The 23375-nt window shown below is 41.9% G+C and overlaps 1 protein-coding gene across 4 annotated transcripts in view; it reads left to right on the top strand.

Moving 5' to 3' along the window:
* The first annotated feature begins 1376 nt into the window (after positions 1–1376).
* B3GAT1 (beta-1,3-glucuronyltransferase 1) overlaps positions 1377–23375 on the top strand; it is a 28433-nt gene continuing 6434 nt past the window's right edge. Inside the window, exons 1-3 of one of the 4 annotated variants that reach the window (XM_075603382.1) lie at positions 1377–2014; positions 20500–20617; positions 20747–20893. In XM_075603382.1, the coding sequence (XP_075459497.1) occupies positions 20614–20617; positions 20747–20893 (151 nt within the window). In that variant the 5' untranslated portion in view covers positions 1377–2014; positions 20500–20613. Of the gene's footprint in view, positions 2015–2791; positions 3178–20499; positions 20635–20746; positions 20894–23375 lie in introns of those variants that run through there. The other 3 variants (XM_075603384.1, XM_075603381.1, XM_075603383.1) reach the window with 3 other exon arrangements.

Raw genomic sequence — 23375 nt, 5'->3', positions numbered from 1 at the left:
CGAGAGAGAAGGAGTGTGAGTGTAAAGGGGGAGATAAATAAAGGAGTAAGAAAATGAAGGGGAGTGAGAAAGCGAGTGTGTGAGAGAGAGGGGGGGGAGTGAGGGGAAAGTATAGGGAGAAGAGAGGGAGGGCTTGCAGGCCACCGACATGGAGGTCCAGGTGGAAACTCTAGTTTTGGGCCCAGGGAAAGCTGTCGGCATCCCAGGACTCTATTGTTTGCAGGTAACTAAGGCGCTTAAAGGGTTAAATCGGTTTAAGTCATACTTGCCACTCTCATACTGAAAGTGTCACCCATTCATGTCTAATGACCCTGTTTCACTGCAGGGGACTTGTCTGTCACTTAACAGGCTCAGTCCTGGTTTTATGCTGTATCACTACAGAAGCTTTCACAGCCTTACAGGCCCACCTGCCATGGAAAGAGCTGAATACAGCCAGTCCTCGTTTTACAACGCTTCCCTTTACAACGAATGGCTTATCCAACGCTATGCAATGCATACCTATGTTCATTTTTACAACGCCAAAACGGCTTATCCAACGCTCTTATGACGCTTTGCAGCGTTGTTTTATGTATATATATATATATGTATATATATATATACACACACATAAACAACGTTGCAAAGTGTCGTAACAGCGTATGTATATATATATTATTTATTATGTTAGATTATATATATATATATATATATATATATATATATATATATATATATATATAATACAGTATATACACTATATAATTTGTGTGTGCTGCATATCTCATTGCCTGCGTAAAATATTTGGTGTATTTTAGCATTAAAAATGCCTTCAGGAACGGAACCTTTCATTTAAACAGTGTTCCTATGGGAAAACGTGTTTCGCTTTACAACGTTTCGCTATCCAACGCCATTTTGAGTAACGCATTGTGTCGGATAACCGAGGACTGCCTGTAGACACAAGCTTCATATGTTTTGTAACTAGGGGGACCTCTGTAAATAAATACAGTATGGGAACCTCTGTTATTATTTTTTTATTTGTATGGTGCCCACATTTTCTGCAGCTCTGTACAAAAATAAAATAGTACACACAAGGCAAGCTGCCCCCAGGAGCTTACAATTGAGAAGACTCAAATGACTAAGGAGAATATGTATTAAGGCAAAAGTGGAGCAGTTCTGAGACAAAACAACTGCACCATACTGTGTGTATATAAAAACAAATCCTTCACTTCAATTGGATTTTTTGCTTGAATACATATGGCTGTTTCTTTGCACCATAATTGCTCCCGTTTTGCCTTGATACATATACCCCAGACAGACAGTTAGTGCATAATTGACTTGTCGTATCCCAGATATTTTGTAGGAATGCAAATCAGTGGGACGGCCGCAGAAATGAGGACTGCTCCAGAGCACTGCTCGTCACTGGCAGACTTTGCTGCCAGGAAGAACGGATGTGTGCTGCTTTTGCACCTTATCTCTACTGTATAAATTAAAAGCATTTGGGTGCCGAGAGGCAGCTCCGCGTGTACCATCTCCTGCCCTCCCCCTCCGGTGCTGCGGGATTGGTACAGACCGGGAGCTGTGCAGCTCCCCCCTGCGAGCTGTGCCTGTAGCTGGGCATCGTGTCCTCTCCGTGCATGGGAGGAGATCCCAGCTTCTCGGGGACAGCAAGGATAGGGCTGGTGCGTGCACCAGATAACAGGCAGGTGTGACTGGGCAAGGATGCGGGAGCAGGAAACCTCCAGCCCCCCCTGTCTGCTGAGCCTCCTGCAGCATCTGCGAGCCTGAGATCCTGTGATCTGCGAGCCTGAGATCCTGTGATCTGTGATTGGAGATCCCTGGGTTTTTTTTGTTTTTTTTTGCTCTGAGATCTGGGATCCTTGGGGCTGTAAGCAGCTCTTGATAGTGCTGCAGTAACACACAAAGGATGCACTGAGCAGATATGTGAATTGCTCTCTGTTCCCAGAGCAGGATTAAAGAATGAATGGGAACCACAGCTCAGCGCAGGGAGTGAGGCAGCTCCTATTTCCACAATGAGGTATAGTATGTACCATTCTGACCATTAGCAGTCCCCCCTTATCCGTCTCAGACCTTCCCTTCCACCACTGTGTCTCTATGCAATTGCCATTGTGGTTTCTGATCATAAATATATTTATGTGTAAGGTCTATATGTCCATCTTCTCCTCACACTCTCTCTCTCTCTCTCTTCACTTGCAACACACTCTCCTTTGAGGAAGCTGATGAAGACATTGTGCCTCCCGCACAACTTTGTACACTTTGTTATTACCTGACTGTTACCCAGGCATGGTGGGAAGCAGCTCTGGGCTTCAAAACAGAGCAGAAAATGCAGAGCCGCCGCACAGATTGTAAGCTCTCCTGGGCAGGGATTTCCTTTCCTATTGTCTGACTGTTGCACTAATTGTACTTATTGAATAATAATTCCCTGTATTGTATGGTCTCTTTGTAAAGCGCTGAGTACACTGTGGTCGCTATAGGAATAAAGATATACATACATACATACATACATACATACATACATACATACATACATACATAGTAACTGTGGCATATGTCATTCATTGTTTTGCAGCTTAGTGCAGTTTTCTGTTACAAATACTCTTTCTTTAGTCCCCATAAGAGAATGTCATCTTTACTAATGTGTCCCCCATTGCCCCTCGCCCCTAAATGTCACTATGTGCATCACAGTCTGTTTTTGATTCCCTCTTCTTAGCATGTTTGAGATGATGTGTGCGCCATGTCTATGTGCGGTGGGGTGTGGGAGGGGGTGCGAGGTCCTTGGAGGAGGGGCCACAATGTGCTATAACGTGGCCTCCTGGTTTGTGATCATTGGAACAGGTCGAGTCAGCTCACAGTTTAAAATTGGGTTGGGGTATTTAACAGCTTGATCTGGCTAAAGTAATTCTTGCAGCAGCCAAGGAAATCTTTACTTCCGTTTGTTTCTGGGGGGTTTTAACCCACCAAAGCTTATTTGGAAAGCAGGTGTAGCCTGGACTTGTTCAGGTGATCTGAGACTCAAGAAAGTGTCAGGTCTGTAAGGGGAAAGGCTCAGAGGAGGGTGTCAGCTCACAGGGGGAGAGAAGTGTTGGAGTGTCCGATCTGTGTCTGACCTTGAGAAGAGTCAGAATTTGGCATTGGGTCTCTGTGATAGGGTAGAGTTTGGAAGTCATGTCCCTCTGTGTGGTGGGTTGGGTTGAGCGGCTGTACTTCTATACTAGGAGAGGTGTCATTGTGGGATATGTAGTCTCTGCACCAAGAATTTGGTTGACATGTCACCTCATCTATTGATGGGGAATATGCAGCACAGGGAACCAGCCCACTATTATATTTAGAAAGGGTAGCATTGGGGTCCTCTCTGTCTGCTGAGGGAGGGATAGGGTGATTCTTCAGTCTACATATTAGAAAAGTGAAGCCGGGCTGTCTTTTGTGCTGGCAAAGAGGGGTATAAGGTGTTACATCTCTACATTGTGTGAGTGGCCGGATGGACTGAGCTTTCTGTGTGTTTTGGAAGGGGTAAGATGATATGGTAAGATGGAGAGGGGTTAGGTGGGAATCTGCTCTTGACTACTGAGGGCAGTAGGCAGGGAGTTCAAGTTCAGGGGGTTCTAGTATGTTGGGTTAGGTATAGGATATGATCTTGTGTATCAAAGAAGTAGTAGGAATAGTGTGTAAAGTCTTTACTGGAGTAGTAGCAATATGAGGAACCGGATGAAGTTGGAATAGTTGTACTGTAGGATAGGGGTAAAGATCTCTATATTCTAGGGCAGTGGTATACTGGGCTGTATCAGCTATCAGGACTGACTTTACTGAGATACAGTAGTGGTATCATAGGTTGTTAAATCTCTCCATGCAGGTTTAGTGACATATTGTGGTACAGGTATTCAGTGGAAGTAGTAGGATAGTGGTCAGTTCTCTGTATGCTAAGAGAGAAGGGTAGGATTGTGCATGAATTCAACATATGCTGAGACAATAGTATTAGGGGTAATCAGGACTCTATTAGGATGATATGGGATGCTATGGCGGTTATTCATTAAACTGCAATTGCAATTAGAGCATCTGGCCCAGATTCACATACGGATGCCACATTTTAGCACACCTTTACTCCCATTCATTTAAATGGGAGCTAAAGCTTAGAAAACTTTTGTGGATTTGGGCCTCAGTGAGATGGTGCTCTGATCTGCAGTATTGCAGTTTAATTAATCTTTATATCTACTCTGGTAGCTGTGTTTGGAAATGCCAGTGATCATTTCTAATATATTAGTCAAATACCATATGTAGCATTAGAACTAGTAATACCTGGTGATATGGGGCATGCTGAAAGTGTTACTTCTAGGAATAGAGTGATGTGGAAAACATCAAGCATACAGTATCTCCTTTGATTCCTCTATCAGTTGCCTGCAATGGTGTGTTAAATGTAGAGTGACCGAATGGCTGCACTGGGTTGGTGCGCAGGGCCCTGTGTGAGGTCTGTTGCTGTTGATTGTAATGATTTGGAATAGGTATGCAGAGCGTGTGATGTCCAGTTATGTAACACACACGTTATGTTAGATCTGCGCCGCACAATACGTGTACACTGTATATGATTTTCTTGGTACGTGGGTATTAGCAGGAAGGGAGGGTTTAATGTGACAAATGTATGTTGATACATTTAGGACAAAGTAGCAGTTCTTTTATACTGTACGTATGTAAAGGATAAGATGACCTAAATAATAAAAGAGCAATGGGGATCACAGGGCACTGAGCAATAAGGACAACGCTGCAGTAAATAAAACAATAAAGTGTGTGTGTGTGTGTGTGTGTGTGTGTGTGTGTGTGTGTGTGTGTGTGTGTGTGTGTGTGTGTGTGTGTGTGTGTATATATATATATATACACACACACACTATTGTTTTATTTACTGCAGTGTTGTCCTTATTGCTGGTGTGTGTGTGTATATATATACGTACACATAAATTCAAAGTTTTTTTTCTTTATATATATATATATATATATATATATATATATATATATATATATATATAAAAAGAAAAACGCTTTGAGTTTAATTACATTCAGTTGTGCCTCTTGGATTATCATGAAAGCTGAACAGAGTGTGCCAGTATTCAACACAAAAGCAGAAATCCAAACATGTCTGCATTTTATTTCCACTTACATATGTCATCATCTTACTTTCTATGCAGTGAATAGATTAAAAGGGTCAACATTTTGGTTTAGACGGACCATTATAAGAATGATATAACAATAACAATCAAAATGGATTAGACATCATAAATCAGTTTGGTTGTTGCATCAATGTAAAGAAAAATGTGGTGTGACACACATCCATTCTTTATCGTCTGTTTGATGCTTCATCAAACGTAAGATGCTTGTTAATCTACTTTAGTACATTAAATGAAGGTTGTTAGTCAGGGAGGTTTAAGCCTCTTGGCAGAGATCTGTGATGAGAGAAAAATGACAGGCAGAAATGCAACAGTTGACACATTTCAGAATAATTTTGTGTGTTTCAGAGCTCCTCTAAAACACCTCCAATAGACTCTTCCCAAATCAAGTGCTTTATACATTTGGGTCTGTGTTTTAAGACGCATGCTGGGCAAAATAATTGCATCTTATGTACAGTATTAAAGAACAAAGTCCCATTGAAATCAACAGGGTTTTTTTCCCTTTGATATTTATGGTGCAGATCTTTTTTTGCCTATGAATTGCACCACGTTTGCCCTAAAATGGAGACCCCCACAGTTGCATAATCCATGCAAAACTGTAAATTACCTTTTAGTTACACTTGTAGGGCAACATACCTTTCTACTAATACTTATATATTTACTCCATAACCTTACTTCTGTGAACAATATTACTGTGGCCATCTTTGCGTTGGGTATATTCCGTGTTACTTTATTTTATGAGACTGATGTGCACCTACTGTACTAGTAAGACTAACTCCGCTGCTATTCAGAAAATAAACAAGATTATTTAGATGTTTGACTACAGTGTGTATGACCTTGTGTATGATGTTTGACTACAGTGTGTATACATTAGGATGATAATTGAAGGTGCTCACAGAAGAACGGTGTGCTATTAAAAATGATTGCAAGGTATTCCTTACTGTAGACTGCTACTAATAGTAATATTGTGGTAATTAGGGGATCATTTAAAGATCAGAGCACGAACATACTGTATCTCAGCTGCGAAACAGGCCTCGGTTTCAGTATCAGGATATACGTACAGTATATACAGTATTAGTATAACGTGATAGTCGTAGCACAGGGTGTATATTCTCTGTACGCTGGTATACTGATATATATGGGTACATGTATCTACAGTGGATTTGCAGCTCTAGGTAGATGCAGTGATCTGTAGAAAATAAACATGCTGTATTATAAAGCATCACTGAGGTATAGCTATGCAGTCCTAAGCCTCCGATATGTCCTTATTTCCAGAATGCAGATGCAGGTTCATTGCGGGCTAAAGATACCTTTTAAATGCACCAACATGGGAATCATGCCTAGATGTTAAAGTAATAGATGCTTCCGAACTTTCACAACATTGCAGGTCTCCGCTGCATTGAAGCTCAGCGGCAGAGAATATTGTAGGTTGTTTTCCAGTGATCTGGAAATAAAGCAGGAGGAGGCAAGTTTTATGTAGCAGGATTCATAATAATGCTAACTCTTTAAGCACGTCTGGCATTAAACCCTCTGAAACAAAAAGCAGAGGAATGAAGTGGAGACTGGAGAGGACGAATGGAATCAAATGCACTTGGATGGTTCACATTGTATGTTAGTGTGTGGAAAGGTATCTGATCAATCTTTGTCCTGTGTTTTCCATTATGATATAATAATGTCTATGGTCATTGAACTCTTGTACTCGCCCCAAACTGCTATCGCCGTATGAGGTGCTCAGTAATTCTGTGATAGATGTAGGTTTGAGTTGATAAACGTGGGCCATTTTCACACTGCGGTATTGATCAGTTGATGGCTTAAACCTTCTGTATGCCTTACAATACCATCTGGTCACTTTATGATTGTAACACAGGAATACTCAAATGACAGGCTGGGGTCTGGATACAGACATGGAGTCTACTTTGCTTAGACACCAAAAAGCAGCTCCCTCCCCTCTACCTTTCTGCTCTACTGCTCTTAACTGGACTGGAAGGCGAAACAAATACATTGTGGTTGATAGTAAGCAGACCTTAGCTGTAACACATTTGACAATTTATTTTGCAGAAGAGCTTATTGCTCAAGTATGTAAATGAGCCACATTTGCTTAGGATGCAACATTAACATACCTCAACATTGATGCTGTCAAAGAATAGAATCAGATGCTCTCTGGCTTTCTTATCATGTCTTTTCTTTTTATCTACACAGATCTCACTGTCACTGCTAGTGGCCCTTCTCATTCCCTTCCCTTGTCATTCCCTTCCCTTGTCATTCCCTTCCCTTGTCATTCCCTTCTCTTCTCATTCCCTTCCCTTGTCATTCCCTTCCCTTGTCATTCCCTTCTCTTCTCATTCCCTTCTCTTCTCATTCCCTTCCCTTCTCATTCCCTTCCCTTCTCATTCCCTTCCCTTCTCATTCCCTTCTCTTCTCATTCCTTCCCTTCTCATTCCCTTCTCATTCCCTTCTCTTCTCATTCCCTTCCCTTCTCATTCCCTTCTCTTCTCATTCCCTTCTCATTCCTTCTCTTCTCATTCCCTTCCCTTCTCTTCTCATTCCCTTCCCTTCTCATTCCCTTCCCTTCTCATTCCCTTCTCTTCTCATTCCCTTCCCTTCTCATTCCCTTCCCTTCTTATTCGCTTCACTTCTCATTCCCTTCCGTTCTCATTCCTTCCCTTCTCATTCCCTTCTCTTCTCATTCCCTTCCCTTCTCATTCCCTTCCCTTCTCATTCCCTTCTCTTCTCATTCCCTTCCCTTCTCATTCCCTTCCCTTCTTATTCGCTTCTCTTCTCATTCCCTTCCCTTCTTATTCGCTTCTCTTCTCATTCCCTTCCCTTCTCATTCCTTCCCTTCTTATTCGCTTCTCTTATCATTCCTTCCCTTCTCATTCCCTCCCCTTCTCATTCCCTTCTCTTCTCATTCCCTTCCCTTCTCATTCCTTCCCTTCTCATTCCCTTCTCTTCTCATTCCCTTCCCTTCTCTTCTCATTCCCTTCCCTTCGCATTCCCTTCCCTTCGCATTCCCTTCTCATTCCCTTCCCTTCTCCTTCCCTTCTCTTCTCATTCCCTTCTCCTTCCCTTCTCCTTCCCTTCTCTTCTCATTCCCTTCCCTTCGCATTCCCTTCCCTTCGCATTCCCTTCCCTTCGCATTCCCTTCTCATTCCCTTCCCTTCTCCTTCCCTTCTCTTCTCATTCCCTTCTCCTTCCCTTCTCCTTCCCTTCTCTTCTCATTCCCTTCTCTTCTCATTCCCTTCTCTTCTCATTCCCTTCTCATGTCTAGTATTTCTTTCTTGGTGTTACAGGCACTACTTCAGCGTCATCAATTCCCAAATGTAAGGTAATTCGGTAAAAAGGCTTCTACAGTTACAATGTGAAATTGTCTTTCACAGCAAAAAGAAAGAGTCGTGCATGATATAACCAGAAGAGTGTGACACAGCCCGTGCATCACGCAGTGAGTGAGAGGAGGGCTGACAAACTGGTCGCTGTGCGCAGTGTATAGAGGAGAGTGAGAAACAGCAGTGCTGTGCAGCAGAGATAGTGGTGTATTGTTGTATTGGAACTGAAATACAGGGAGATAGGAGCAGAGAAATATATCGAGGCATATTATAGTGAGGGATAGCAGCGTTACAAGGAAACCTGTTATTTTCCTTTCCCAAGGCTTTTTAACATAATTTATGGGTCAGATCTTATTAACACAGATTGATTTAGTGTAATTCCATTATCTTCTGACTTGTCTGACCTACAGGAATTCCACACTCCCCACTAGGCACACGATAGCCTGGTATTATACCATGGGTGCATGCAAGGGGATATGCTCTACTGAAACATGCAATAAAACGTGTAATGTGATCTAGGGAAGCCAGAAGGATTTAAAACGATGAATATAGATAAATAAAATGTGTGATGAAATAGAAAATATGATGTAGGTTTTAGTAAAGGAGGATTTGCTATCATTATATAATTTACTAGCTGATATACCCGGCGTTGCCCTGGATGTAATTTTCCTGCTACCCCCTCTCTCTCTGTTCCCCCTCTCTCTCTCTGCTCCCCCTCTCTCTCTCCGCTCCCCCTCTTTTTCTCTCTCTCTCTCCGTTTCTCTCTTCTCTCTCTCTCTCCCTCTTTTCTCTCTCTCTCTCTCTCTCTCTCTCTCTCCGTTTCTCTCTTCTCTCTCTCTCTCCCTCTTTTCTCTCTCTCTCTCTCGCTCTCTCTCTCTTTTCTCTCTCTCATAAACATCTAGGAAAAATAAGGAGACACTACAGGGGAAAGAGGGATGGAGAGAGATGAGACATACTCTCTTTCTCCCCTGTTCACATGAATCCGCCCCCCCCCCTTCACATGAATGGGCCCCCTTTCCCCCCCGGTGACAGCTCCAGTCCCCCCTGAGTCCCTTGGAGCACCCCTCAATCTCTCCTCCGGTGGGCGGGAGGGTTGCTCGGTGGCTCACTGTTGGGGAGGGTTGGTCGGCAGGGGCGGCTCACTGGGGGGTGGGTGGGAGGGTTGTTCGGTAGCAGCGGATCAATGGGGGGGCAGGCAGGAGGGTGTCTCAGCGGCGGCTCACTGCGGGTGTGGGTGCAGGTGGGGGAGTTGCTTACCGGTGGCGGTTTGAAGTGGGGGGGGGGGGTTGCTCGGCGGCGGCGCTCTGCGGGGGTGGAGGGGAGTGTTGGTTAGCGGCTCACTGCAGGGGCGGGTTGGTCTGCGGTGGGTCAGGGGGGGTCTGGTTGCTTGGCGGCAGCGCACTCACTCAGAGCCATGGTCCGCCCCGTCAATGAGAGCCAAGGCCCACCCCGCAGTCAGCCAATGGGAGAGCACGAGAGCCAATGAGAGCGTGCACAAACAAACCCACAAACAAACAGATTTTGACTTTTATATATATAATAAATGTGTGATATATATATACATGCATATGTTACAAAATCAAGTACAATGTAAATGTACAGTCATAGACCATAAGTGGTGGTTCAGAGACATATATTGGTCATTCACTATTATAACCATGGAATGGGCCCAGACTAGAGAAACAACTTAAACAGTGTTGTTTCATACATTGGGCAACAAGATTTAAAAGCCTGAACTGGCTAATGCTGTCCTGCAACATCCTTCACATGAAAAGAGAAGCCTCAGTCACTGCAAATGTAAAAATATCTCATCCATGTGCAAGACACAGCGCTGTCCAAAGCTGTTCCTTAATTATAGGGCCGTGTGGCAATCTTACTATAACCTTAATCTCCATGTATTGCATAAAATGTACAGTAATGCAATAGAACGGAGAAGGAAACTGAAGAAAGAAAGAGAGAATCCCATATCAGGGTGATTGATGGTTTAGGGGAACATGAAGAGATGCTATGGCCGGGGAATAAAAATGTGGAAATGTGTAGATATGTCTCCAGACCATAACCCTGCCTCCTAGTGTTTTATCATTCAATTAAAAACCATGTCGCACGGCTATGGAATCTGATATCTGTCAAACTGTTAAAGGAGCAATCCACCCTCACTAATCTACAATAACCCCATTCGTTTCAGCTCTGGGGACCCTTCAGTTTGATAGATACGTTCTGGTGAAGTTACCCATATTACTTCCTGGTTTTTAAAGGGTATGTAAATGGCCAGATGAAGATGTAGCTTCCTATTGGTCTGAGATTTGGCAGCCATTTTGTTTCACCTGAGGGAGATTTAAACCTAGGTTTGTCACATTTACGTTTTTTTAATACGGGACTCTGAAATCCAGTATGAAAGTGTGACGCTAAAATGAACGATTTGCAAAATGCTTCAAGCTCAATGGTATCTCCCACTTGGCCGCTATATTTTTGGGTTTTTATCATTTCTGCTCTTGGCCGGATGGGGAAACCCGTGCACAGAACTGCAGCTGCAGCGGCCGTTATCCGAACAAATCACGGCGCCGATTTTGTGTGCACTGCTGTACCCCACGCAGCATGAACGCGGCCCCTCCCCCCCAGCTTATCGCGGTTGCTTTGTTGAATTTCATGGATTTTATTTCTTTGGGTGCAAGGAAAAGAATGAATTGCAATGTGCACAGTACTGTGCTACTGTGTCAATTTAAGGTGTTTAAAAACCAGAACTCTAAAATGCCATTTTCAGCACTCGCCGCACTCGCGTCTTAAGGCGGGAAGGTTGGAAGAAATCCCGCGCCATGACGTGTGTATTCCAATGTACACAACACGTGAAGTGTTCGAATTAACGGTCGCTGCATCTGTAACAAGTAGCGGTGGGAGAAAAAAGTAACGCTTATAGGGGTGGGGGTTACAGTATCATGAGATGACGAGGCAGTGTCCTAACGTTGTTATTTTAATAACCTAGTAAGGGGAAATCTATCGGAAAAGGTAACTATTACACTCAAGTAGAAATCTATTACGTTTTTATGAGTGATTTCATTATAGCAATTTTAAGTATTTCATGTCAAGGCACTAAATATATGGGACAATTATGCGTCCCGACAGACCTTTCTGGGACAACGGGACACGTCAATGAAATTGTTATAGCCTAAGATCTGACATTATATTATGTGATGTCATATGCAATCACATTTATAGGGGCAAAGTTATTTGATACCATTGGAAGACCATCACTCATGTAGTTTTTATGATTCATTTCCGTGTTTCTTTTACTTTTGAACATTGCATTGCAAACAACACTGAGGAAATTGGGACTGTGTAAATAATTGCTTTTTTGAAAACGAATTGAAAGATTGTATTAAAAAAATCAATTTCTCACCTACAATCAATAGCAGCATATGTTGGTATGTGATTACTCATATTCTTACATTTTGGGGCACTTTTTATTCGGGATGGAACAACTTGCCGATGTCTGTCTCGCTGCTAAGTTATTAAGGGGTTAACTTTCGGGGGTTTAGGGTAAGGGGTTAAGCTTTTTAGGGGTAGGGGTAGGGGTAAGGTTGGGTGGTTAGGGTTAGGAGTTAAGGTTAGGGATTTTAGGGTAAGGGCTCCAATTATGTTTTTTGGGGTAAATGGTTAAGGTTTAGCTTTTTAGGTTAAGAGGTTAATGGTTTTTAGGGTGAAAATTAGCATTAGGAGTGAAGGTTAGGGCTTTGGGGTAAGGGGTTAATGGGTTAGGGTAAGGATTTTTGGGATAAGAGTAGGGGATTACCTTTACGGTGAGATGGCGGCAAGCTGACCTTGGCAGCTGATCGGCGGCATTGAGTTGGCAGCGAAGGAGTTGCTGTAGCGAGTTGGCTGCGGCAATTCACCCTAGACCGCTTTTTGTTAGTCTGTGTACGGTGTGCGTCATGTTCATACATATGAACGCATTAAGAATTGTTTGCGTCTACTCGTGGGACCGGTGGGACCTGGAGTTTGGCGTGTGCACTTCACAACAGCTGGGCTTTCTTAGCAGCCACTTGGCACATTTATTATAGTGAGGGCAAAAACAACAGAAAACAAACTAAAATAACAAACTATCCTGATGAAGGAAGGACATTACGCAGGAGCTAGCGTATACAGAGAGCATTACTTCACCACAAATCAATTGTCAGCAGGTTTTCTGCAGCTCCAACTCAGTCTGACTGCTCTTCCTTTTCCCATCTCCACACTGACACCTTACACCCAGAAGCTCCTCCCACAGGGTACTTGGATGAATCCAAGTGCCCAGATTTCCAAGGGGAACTCTAACTCCCCCAGGCGAATAACTATGGTTCTTTTGAATTGAAGCTCCTTCTCAAGTGTTTAGGATGACAGGATTGAGGAAATAATCAACATCACATACAGGCTGCTCCCTCCCAACCACTGCACCGCTGGCTTTAACCATACAGTACACTTGCTTTTTAGTAACCTCCTTTAACGCTTTCCTTGCCAGGCTTGCTGAGCATCTCACCTTAATTCATTCCCTGAAAGACTTGCAGAGCGTTTGAGTAAACTCGCTTTTCTTTTAACACGTGCTAAATAAAGTTGCAAACTTGGGCCCTGTCAAAACATGCATTTATGGTTCACAACAGCAGTGAGTGTTCATTATGACATGTTATTACACATGCGCGCCACTGATAACATCCAAAGTCCCCCTCTAACTCCACCTCCAGGGGGTCCTTTGGTTCAATATGGAGAAACAGTTGACCCATGTGAATCACAACTCGTTAGTCCGAAATCCTAACTATTTTAGTTTGCACTTTAGAGAGTTTCTGGGATTTCCCTTTGCAGCGTAATGAAAAACCACAGCAAGCCTCTGATTTGTGGGTAAGAAGTAATCTCTTTGTGGAAATGTTAAGGATTTTTTTAAATTATTTTTTTTGGGGGGGGGGGGGGAGGCTAAAGCCATTTTCTAACATAGAAGTAATAGGAATTAGGCTATTGCAAATTCTGGCATTCTGCCACCGGGCTACGATATTTGGTCTCGGCCGTTTCGCTGTGACCAGATGGCCGCCGGTGCTTCGCCATGATTCACTCCGCCACCGGTGCCTGCTGCAGTGGCCACTTCGCCACTAAGGGTAAGTGCCTAAAACCCTCTACCCTAAGGCCTTACCTAAAAAACCCTACCCCTACACCAAAACCCCTTAAATTAACCCCCTACCCTAACAAAAAAAAACCTTAAATTATCCCTGTCCCCATACCACTAAAACCCCTTAAATTAACCCGTCCCCATACCACTAAAACCCCTTAAATTAACCCCATCCCCATACCACTAAAACCTCTTAAATTAACCTCATCCTGCTAAAACTACTTAAATTAACCCCGTCCCCTACCCACTAAAAACCCTTAAATTAACCCCCGACCCTAAACAGCAATAAAACTTACCTAAGAAGCGGCTGGCGACGGGGATTCCAGCGGCGGATCGGCTGAGGTTCCATCTACAGCAAAACTGCTGTGGCCAAATGTCCCATTCCAGGCTTCCAGTTCATCTTGTGGAAAATCTGTGGTATTCTACTGTATGTTGTATTATTCTTGTGGCCAATAGCATTGGTCGTGTCAAATCACTTTGAGATATGTGTGATATTTATCGATGGTGCAGTAATTGAAGAAAAATAATTCAACTCAAATAAATGTGAACCCAGATGTCACTTGTCTTATTGTCAATCCAGATCAATTTGCCCCCAATGTTTGAAGAAACGTTGTCAGATTGTGCACACAAGTAGGAAAAGCCTACATACATATGCATTTATGAAACATGAAGTTCACATTGCTGCCCAAGTCAAACTGAATATCCATATTGTCTGTAGCTACTAGCTACTGAAATAACACGTCCATTCGAGCTGCAAGTTAACACCTAAGTACTGTTAGAACAATCTGTATTATGGACACCTTAAATCCAATAATTAAAATGATTAAAACAATAATCTTTTATAATCTACAAAAAAGGGAGTGGAAACCTTGAAGAAAATATGTGGTTTGTCTACAGGAGGTAATCAACTTACTATGTCTACAGTTGTGAGTTTCTAAACTTTTAACACTGTGAGTCATATAAAGTACATAAGATGTATCAACACTCCTCCAGTGATAGAAGGGTAGCAACTCATTGCTCTACAATACATAGATTGCGCCTCTGACACTGAAATGTTAACTGGCTTTTTATGCGAAATAAGTCAGTATATTTGTTCCTCCAAGTCATGTTTGAACAAAAGAGATTGGTGATCTTTTTGGCAAGGAACTTTCCCTTTATAAATTATATATACCCCAAAGGTGTGGATCTTATCATAGCGTTTAGACAACGTGTTTGACCTGAATTAGCTAGGTTTGGATTCCAGACCAGAAATGGCATTGTAATGAAAAAGTACTCATAGTTATCAGTGAGACTCCATTGAAGTCTTTTAAACTACTGATGGTAAAAATCAATATGACTGAATCCAAATAGGTTACACTCACTGGAGCTCCGTGAGAGTTGACATAACTGTTCGAACCATTCTGTATTCTCCTTTTTGTGTGACATAATGGAGGGTTATATACAGTACTAATGCCCCCAACTGCGAAACTGGGGCAGAACAAGTACAAAAAATAGGACCGCATCCCTCAAAGAAAAGGAACCCGCAGCTGGGAAACCTTAGTAAAGAACCCTCTTGGTTAGAAAACAACCTAGTACAACAGTTATAAAAATGGTTAATAGAAGGTATGTAGGTTTTTGTTTTATTAAATTGTCTGTTTACTATCCTTGTGTGCTGGTCATTGTTAACCCTTGTTTTATATTGTTTTCTACTATGTATTTAGCATGCAGACCTTGGGTCTACTTGTTCATAGGACACCTTAATTTTATTTTGATTGTGTGTTCCTCCTATAAGCAGTAGGGTTGGAGCTGGGAATGCACCTTGGACGCCAATATTGTAAATAAGGACACTTCCATTGTGACTCAGAATAATCATCTTTTTATGTCATAGAAGGGGAGTCTATAGGACTTCTGAGTCCGGAAAATAGAGCGCCTGTGATCTACCCTGGGACAATGACTCCAAACTACTGTGACATTACTGACAGCTGGATGTCTTTATATGATCTCTTCCCCTCCTAATACAAGGTTTCTCAGTCAGGGTGCCTAATGATGCCTCACAACTGAAGGGATCCCATGGGAATTACAATGATGATGAAAAAAGTTAGGAGGTTATGTATGAAAGTCTCCCATTGGCAAAACTGGAGCAAATTAAATGTATCAGGTTTATCAAACAAAAAGGTCCCATAACATACAATAGGAAATACAGTATTTAAAGCAACGCAAGGCACACACGGATTTGAGTTAATCTAATTTATTTAAAGCCAAAACCACGACGTTTCGACCCGTAGGTCTTTTTTCAAGTGAGATCAAGAGGCCACTTGAAAAAGACCTACGGGTCGAAACGTTGTGGTTTTGGCTTTAAATAAATTAGATTAACTCAAACCCGTTTGTGCCTTGCGTTGCTTTTCATACCGTATTCCTTGGATTTGCTGCAGGCTTTCGTTCCAGCGCAGTAGCACCGGTAATTGTATCATCATTGTGATTGTGTTTTCTGGTGTGCAGTACTTATCTCTTTTGACATATTATGCTTTGATACATTTTGTGGATTTTTATATTGCTCCAGTTGTGCTCTCCTTTTACATCTGGGAGTCTTTAATACATAATACCGATTGTGTATTGTTAATTAAATCATTTGCATCACAATTAAAGTATTCTAAAATTGTTAATGTTTCAATTACATTTGAGAACCCAGTCATTATTATGTTAACTGTGAAGGGAATTGCAAATGTAAAATGAAGAAGCAAATGGGTATTTCGTCTCAGTTTCTATCTTGCGCCATTGGAACCTTGATAAGCTCAACCGTTGACAAACTGATGAAGTCCCTTAGAAATCGAGTCCTCTAAATATAAGTTCTTTGTGTCAAAAAAGGCCTGAAAACAGACCAGCATCTAAAGAGATCAAATGTATAGATAGTTTGGGGGCAGAGGAAGTTTCATAAAGCAAAAGTGTATGATGCAGAGAAGAGCTTGCAGGGACAGTGTGTTTATTGAATGTAAATTGTTTCAGACAATGTTCTGTACTTGTACATTGGTGGTTCACCGCCTTGGTGTGTGTCTATAATGAACTGGTATAGACAACCAGCAATGAGGAGCAAGTGGTCCAACACACATATAAACTCAAAAACTATTTAGTTCCTTGTCTACCATTTTTATTGATTGCTTTATAAAATATATGTTTGTTACTTTTTGGCCTTATATACTAATGGTGGGAAGTACAGAAACAAATTTCAATTAATGTTACTTTTGTTAGGGCTGGCGGTAGGCACCATCAGGAATATTGTTAGAGCTATTCAAAAATAGTCACAATATGTTATATTTTTCATAGGCAGCTTTAACAGGCTGTAAGTTGCCTCTTAGTTCTAATACTGTATGTGCGATATGGCAGAAGACTGTGACTTTTTATTTACTTAAATTAAAACATAATCAGTAGACATATCAAGCAGATATATGTAAAACGTTATATGAATTGTGTTGAGTTGCACCTATTTTGTCAGCAGCAGTACATTTCGTATTATAGTGCATGCACTTTCATAAATTATTCATAGAAGCTGTGGAGAAATAAAGTGAATAGCATCCTACACATATAGGAGATCTTGTTGTTTGTGTAATGGAAAGTAAAACTTTTTAATGTTGTTAACCTAGATAAAAGTTGCTTGTGTTCATGTTTTTGGCCTTGTTGTTTTTCAATTTCTAAAGACATCAAATCTATTATATGTAATATCTATCACTCTCTCAATATATATATATTTATAGAGAGAGAGAGAGAGAGAGAGAGAGAGAGAGAGAGAGAGAGACAGACAGACAATCAGCGCTAAAAAGCTGTACAAACAATAGTATTCCTATAGCAATAGGAGATATTGATTATTTCAACAAAGTCCAGGTCAGTTGAAAGAAGGATATAGGGTAGTTGGCCCAAATAATTCCTGGGGTCTGAGCAGCTTCTGTGGAATAAACCAAGTTCCATGGGATCTAAAAAAGCAGAAGCGCATGCTCCATAGTGTTTTACCATTTAATAGATGTATTGATGAAAACCTTAAAAATGCACATTCAGAAACAGTTTGTTAAAATCGCATAGTACAAAACCTGATCACAGGTGGGAATCTCTGCTCTGCTGTGGCTGCAGGAACACACTGAAACCAGAATGAATCCCCTCCCTGCTGCAGCCTCCAGCCTGGGCTCAGTTCATGGTATTCAGTGCTCCAGGGGAGCAGGGCTCCAGTTCAGCAGCTGATGTCTACGCTGACACACTGCTGAGCAGGGGATTTCCAGGTTGGCTGTGATCAGGGGGCGGGGCTAGATGCAGCACGCCAAATGACGTCACTACTGGAACCACCAATCAGAACAGCTCTACGCGTTTCGTCACTAGCAAGCAACTTCCTCAGAAAGTATTCTCCTGAGGAAGTTGCTTGCCAGTGACAGAACGCGTAGAGCTGTTCTGATTGGTGGTTTCCGGTAGTGACGTCAGTTGGCGTGCTGCATCTAGCCCCAGAGATTCACACCTGTTATCAGGTTTTATACTATGCGATTTTCATCAACCTAATAAATGTATTAAATGGTAAAACACTATGGGGCATGTGCTTCTGCTTTCTGTGATATATATATATATATATATATATATATATATATATATATATTTCTGGTAATGTATATATGCATGTACCAGACATTTATTGGTACTCTATATGGGAAGTATGGAAATATTATGTTATGTTTGATTTTGCCCATCTGGATTGAGATCGGCTTAGCTATTGTGCCTGTATTGTGTATTTCGTTTGTGCTTGTGGTACTCTTTAACCAGCAGTTTTGTTGTATTGAGATATTTTGTACCTTACAAAGCAAATAAAAATATAACATATGAGCACATTCACATGTCTCAGACAAGTCTGCAACCCTTATTTTCACTATTATCTACCTTACAAAGAAATATTAATATGTACTGTATATTGGGCATCTAGTTTGCATATTTATTGTTACATTACAGTGGCTCTACTGCTTATTTTTGTGCCAACATCTCCCCCTAGTGTTGAGATATGCACATTGTATAATATAATATATTGAATGAACAATAAAAAAAACAACAATTTTCCAGTGCTGAACGTAGGCAATTTCCCAACGTAGGCAATTTACTCTCAATCAAATGGATTGGTAGAAAGGTCAGTCACGATATATATACTACAGAAAGAGAAAGCAGCCCCAGTTGTGGGCACTAGGTCCCTTAAAGCTGCAGTTCAGGCAATATCCTGCATGTGTGGTTTTTTTTTAATAAATCAGTTCTGTAGTAAGAAAAAATACTTTTAGCATTTTCTGTTTTAAAAAAAAAACAACTTTGAAAGACCAATTTTCTTGTATTCTATTTTAACAAGCATGCTTGTTCCTATAGCAACGATTTACATTCCCCATATTTAAAGATGTCACCAAACTTTGCCGATCAATAGACGGAGAACGAATTGACCGGCAGCTAAGCAGTTTTTTAGGTAATTAGAGATTGCCCACATGAAACTATTGAAGTAAAAAAAAAAAAAAAACTGCAGCTTTAAGTAATGAATTGGTGATAGAGGATACAATTAATTAATAGGTAAATGTTAATAGGTAAATTAAAATAATGGAGTAGCTAACTACGAACTAGTGACCCCAATCAGGAGCCACTAGTTCCCTGATCACATGCAATTTGGCTTATGTAGGTTAGTACTATCCCTAAATTGTTCAAATTTGTGTATTGCTCACTCTAGTACTTCTCGAGTGCAGGTCGGGTATATTGTTTGTTTTTCCTCGGTTAGCTACTCCATTATTTAAATTTACCTATTCAAAGCTCATTTTTATCCTTTATAACCAGTTCATACTTAAGGGAACAGAGTTCTCACAACTGGGGCTGCTTTCTCTTTTTGTAGTATATAGCGTTATTCTACCCCAGAGGAGCACCTTTCTCTTTCCCTACCTAGGCTGAGCGAGGCTTACCACTCCTGTATGCGTCAGTCAAGACAGTGAAGAACTTTATGGCAGATACAACTTTTGAATGCAGGGGTGATTTGTACAGAGCTTTATTAGTTTACTGAAGTATGCCAGCTGACAATGTTTTTTCTCCAGCCCAACTGTTCATGGGAAGCAATAAGCCAAGTGGAAAACTCGCTGAAATCTCAAGAAAATAAACAAATAAGAGAGATGAAAGAACAGCACAAAAGAAAAAAAAAAGATATTACTTTGACAGAAAAGCCCTCAATATTTCACAGCTTAACCCAGAAGGAAGTGTTTGTCTATGAAATCACATCTCTATTACTTGGGGCCAGAGATGTACCATCATGGAACAACTGCAGCAAAGGCCCTATATATGCCCCACAGACCAGGGCGACACACTTCAGAGTAATCAAAGAGTATAAAACATAAAAGTCCAGACAGGCTAACAGCCAATGGAAACTTTTCCATTCGAATACCTGAAACATAATTAGAAAATGGGCATGTTACAAGATGACAGCTTGAATTCAGTTGAAATGCCAACATTGAGAAGATCAGAGAGGGACATCAAGCACCCTGAAAGACTCATTGAGACTCGATGCATTGACAGCAGACAAGGCAATGTCAGATGGAATGCAGACATAGCAGTGACGACTTCAGAGTCAAATACAGTTGTTGTGTACGAGCTGCAGGATAGTTTCTTTGTAAATATGCATAGATATTTGTATTGGGTTTGTTGTTTTCTTTGGGAGGGACATGGGGAGATATGCACATTGTACAAGATAGTATAATGCATAGAAGATCCTTTATTCTGAACTGTTATTATGGGAATTTAGTGAGAATCCCTAGCACGGAGTATGCTACATAATATGGCTGTGGTTTGTTATTTTTAAAAGTGTGCCTTCATCATTCAAATGTTATAATGGTTGATAAACCCACAAATATCATTACAAACTGTGGTTTCCTCCTCACAGGATTCCCTCCCTCCGATTCTTCAGAAGGTCCTGGCCAGTGAGGGGCTTGGGCCACAAACCTCTGTGATCTCCCTCTCCCTTCCGGGCAGCGCCTGGGATCCCCAGTCTGCTGCAATGGGTGGGTTATAAACACTGGTAAGAGGTGGCTGTGTGAGTTCTGCTGTGTCTCCTGCACCTCTTTGTCTGTATACTGATCTTTCTCCTGTCTGCTTTGCTGTTCTCTGGGCTATCGGGGTGTCCTCCTCAGGTAATGAGGAGCACTGGGGTCAGCCCACCCTGGAGATGCTGAAGAGAAGGGACATTCTGGCTATTGTGCTCATCGTTCTTCCCTGGACTTTACTCATCACCGTGTGGCACCACAGCACTCTGTCCCCGCTGCTCACTGCACACAAGGGTGAGAAGCCTCTATGCAACCCCTACTCACATCAGCATTCACTATCACTTGTACTTCCATATCCCATATTCACTATAAATCCCTACATTACCCCAGACTCACCAACCCACATCATACTAACTTTCCCCATTTTCACCAACCTGCCCAATATTCACTGACTTACACCATACTAAATGTATCCCGAACGCACAACTCACCAACTTACCCCACTATTTATGAACACGTCCCATAATCATCAAGATCCCCCTTACCACTAAACCCTATACTCACCAAACACATTAACAAATCAGTAAGCATTTACTCATGCACACAGTCCCTGCGAGCTCAATACCCAAACCCACTACACTCTGTGTGTGTGTGTGTGTGTGTGTGTGTGTGTGTGTGTGTGTGTGTGTGTGTGTGTGTGTGTGTGTGTGTGTGTGTGTGTGTGTGTGTGTGTGTGTGTGTGTGTGTGTAGCAAAAATATATAGTAGCGCTAAAAAATATAAATAAGTATGAAATAATTAATTAAATATAAAATAATTAGTGTTAGTGAATTCGTAGATATATATATATATCTACGAATTCACTAACACTAATTATTTTATATTTAATTAATTATTTCATACTTATTTATATATATATATAAAATGATATTTGTGATATCAATTAATACAATCAATTGATTCTGTGACATACAAAGTGAATCATACAATACCATAAAGAACATAAATGAACAAAATTAGAAATAAATATAAAAACCAGTCCCTTGACAGTGTCCAATAGTGTCTCTGATAATATACAGGCTCTTCTAGTAGAGGGGTATAATAAGGCAGCTCTCAGGAGGATGAACCACATTCATAAAAAGACCTAGAAAAGAGAGAGAAAAGAGAACGCAAGCCCCATAGCATAAAAGAGTACATTTATTTTGGGAAAGGGGGAAGAGGGTCACTCACAAAGATAGGTTAAAAATGGGCAATTGTGAATAATATCCTTGCCAGCCAAATGCATCCGCGGTCGTAGTCCTCAATGGTGCTCTCTCAGCGTGAGAGGGGCAGCCGGCAGGTGGAAGCCTGGAACGCTTGCAACGGAAAGCCGCAAACTCCACAGCTTGTCTCAGCGAAGGCTCCGATGTTCCCTGGCCTCAGCACTGCTCCAGGCGTGATCCGGTCTAATCACGCTCCTGCATGATGACGTTGTGTCGTGATGACGTATCCTAACGCGTTTCATCACACACAGGCGAGTTTTTCAAAGGAGAAGTGATATGCTACGAGAGCACCATTGGGGACTACGACCGCGGATGCATTTGGCTGGCGGGGATATTATTCACAATTGCCCATTTTGAACCTATCGTTGTGAGTGACCAGTCCATTGAGAGACTTCTTCCTCCAGTAGAGAGGTAAAGAGAACATGTGCAGGTGTGATGTGGTTGCAGGTTTATAATGCGTCAGACAGAGGAGTGACTAACGATCCTTACTTACGAGAAGAATGATAGATAGTATTTAACTTAATCATTTGTCATGTTGGATGTGGCATTAGGGCTTTTTTGTCTTTTGTTGCAACTATTTATTCATGGACACACCCCATAATCACCATCTGCAGTCCCTCATGCTAAACCTCTTAGGCTACGGCCCCAGTCTCACGTACAGCACGTGCGCCTGGCAACTTGGCGGCGCGTGCACAGTTTACAGCCGCGGTCTGTAGGGGAGCTCTAGGGGAGCGGGGCCATGACGGGGGGTGCAGCCATGATGGGGCATATCTGCCCTTCTATTGGTGCGCGCCGAACACATGATCGCGTCGCAGCAGTGGAATACAAAATTCTTGTCTCGCTTTGTGCGCCCACACACACACACACACACACACACACACACACACACAGCCACTGCGGCCTGCCCCATAGAGGGCTATGCTGTGGTGTGTGGCACGCACACCGTAGCGTGTGCCGCGGCGGCCACTGGGAAGCTGGCCTTATACTCACCAATCCACTTAATACTCATCAACTTGTACTACAGTATACTCACCATGCAACATGCACATTCCCCACATTAAGCACTATATTCAACCCCTCCACTCTATTCTAATTTTTCTCATACTCATCCCCACTCCTATTCATTTGTATTCACCACATCCCTATACCTATCTTCACCTACGACCAACTCTCTATTTTATCCCTTACTCATAAGAACCGCGTTTAATGTATCTATTCTTTTTCTGCACTTCAGCTGCCTTCCATCCGCCTATTGCTTACTCACATCAATAGCAATCAAATGCAGCACTGAAGCTTTCCCATTGTGGAGCCTCGGATACGTTTCTAAGTGCTGGTGGCAGATGGATATTTCTATTCACACTTTGTGTATATCTGAAGTGGGGCTCTGAGATTAACACTTTTGCTGTCGGAACGTGCAGCCTGTTGCAGGCCCCTTTGTCGGCAAAGTGGTTGACAATTATTATTTTTCAATAGTGCAAAGCTCACAAACGATGCTATTTTATCGCTAGTCATGGC

The sequence above is a fragment of the Ascaphus truei genome, chromosome 6 (assembly GCF_040206685.1).
Source record: "Ascaphus truei isolate aAscTru1 chromosome 6, aAscTru1.hap1, whole genome shotgun sequence".
Taxonomy (NCBI): domain Eukaryota; kingdom Metazoa; phylum Chordata; class Amphibia; order Anura; family Ascaphidae; genus Ascaphus; species Ascaphus truei.
Note: the sequence above shows the minus strand (reverse complement) of the source record. Positions and strands in the feature narration are given on the sequence as shown.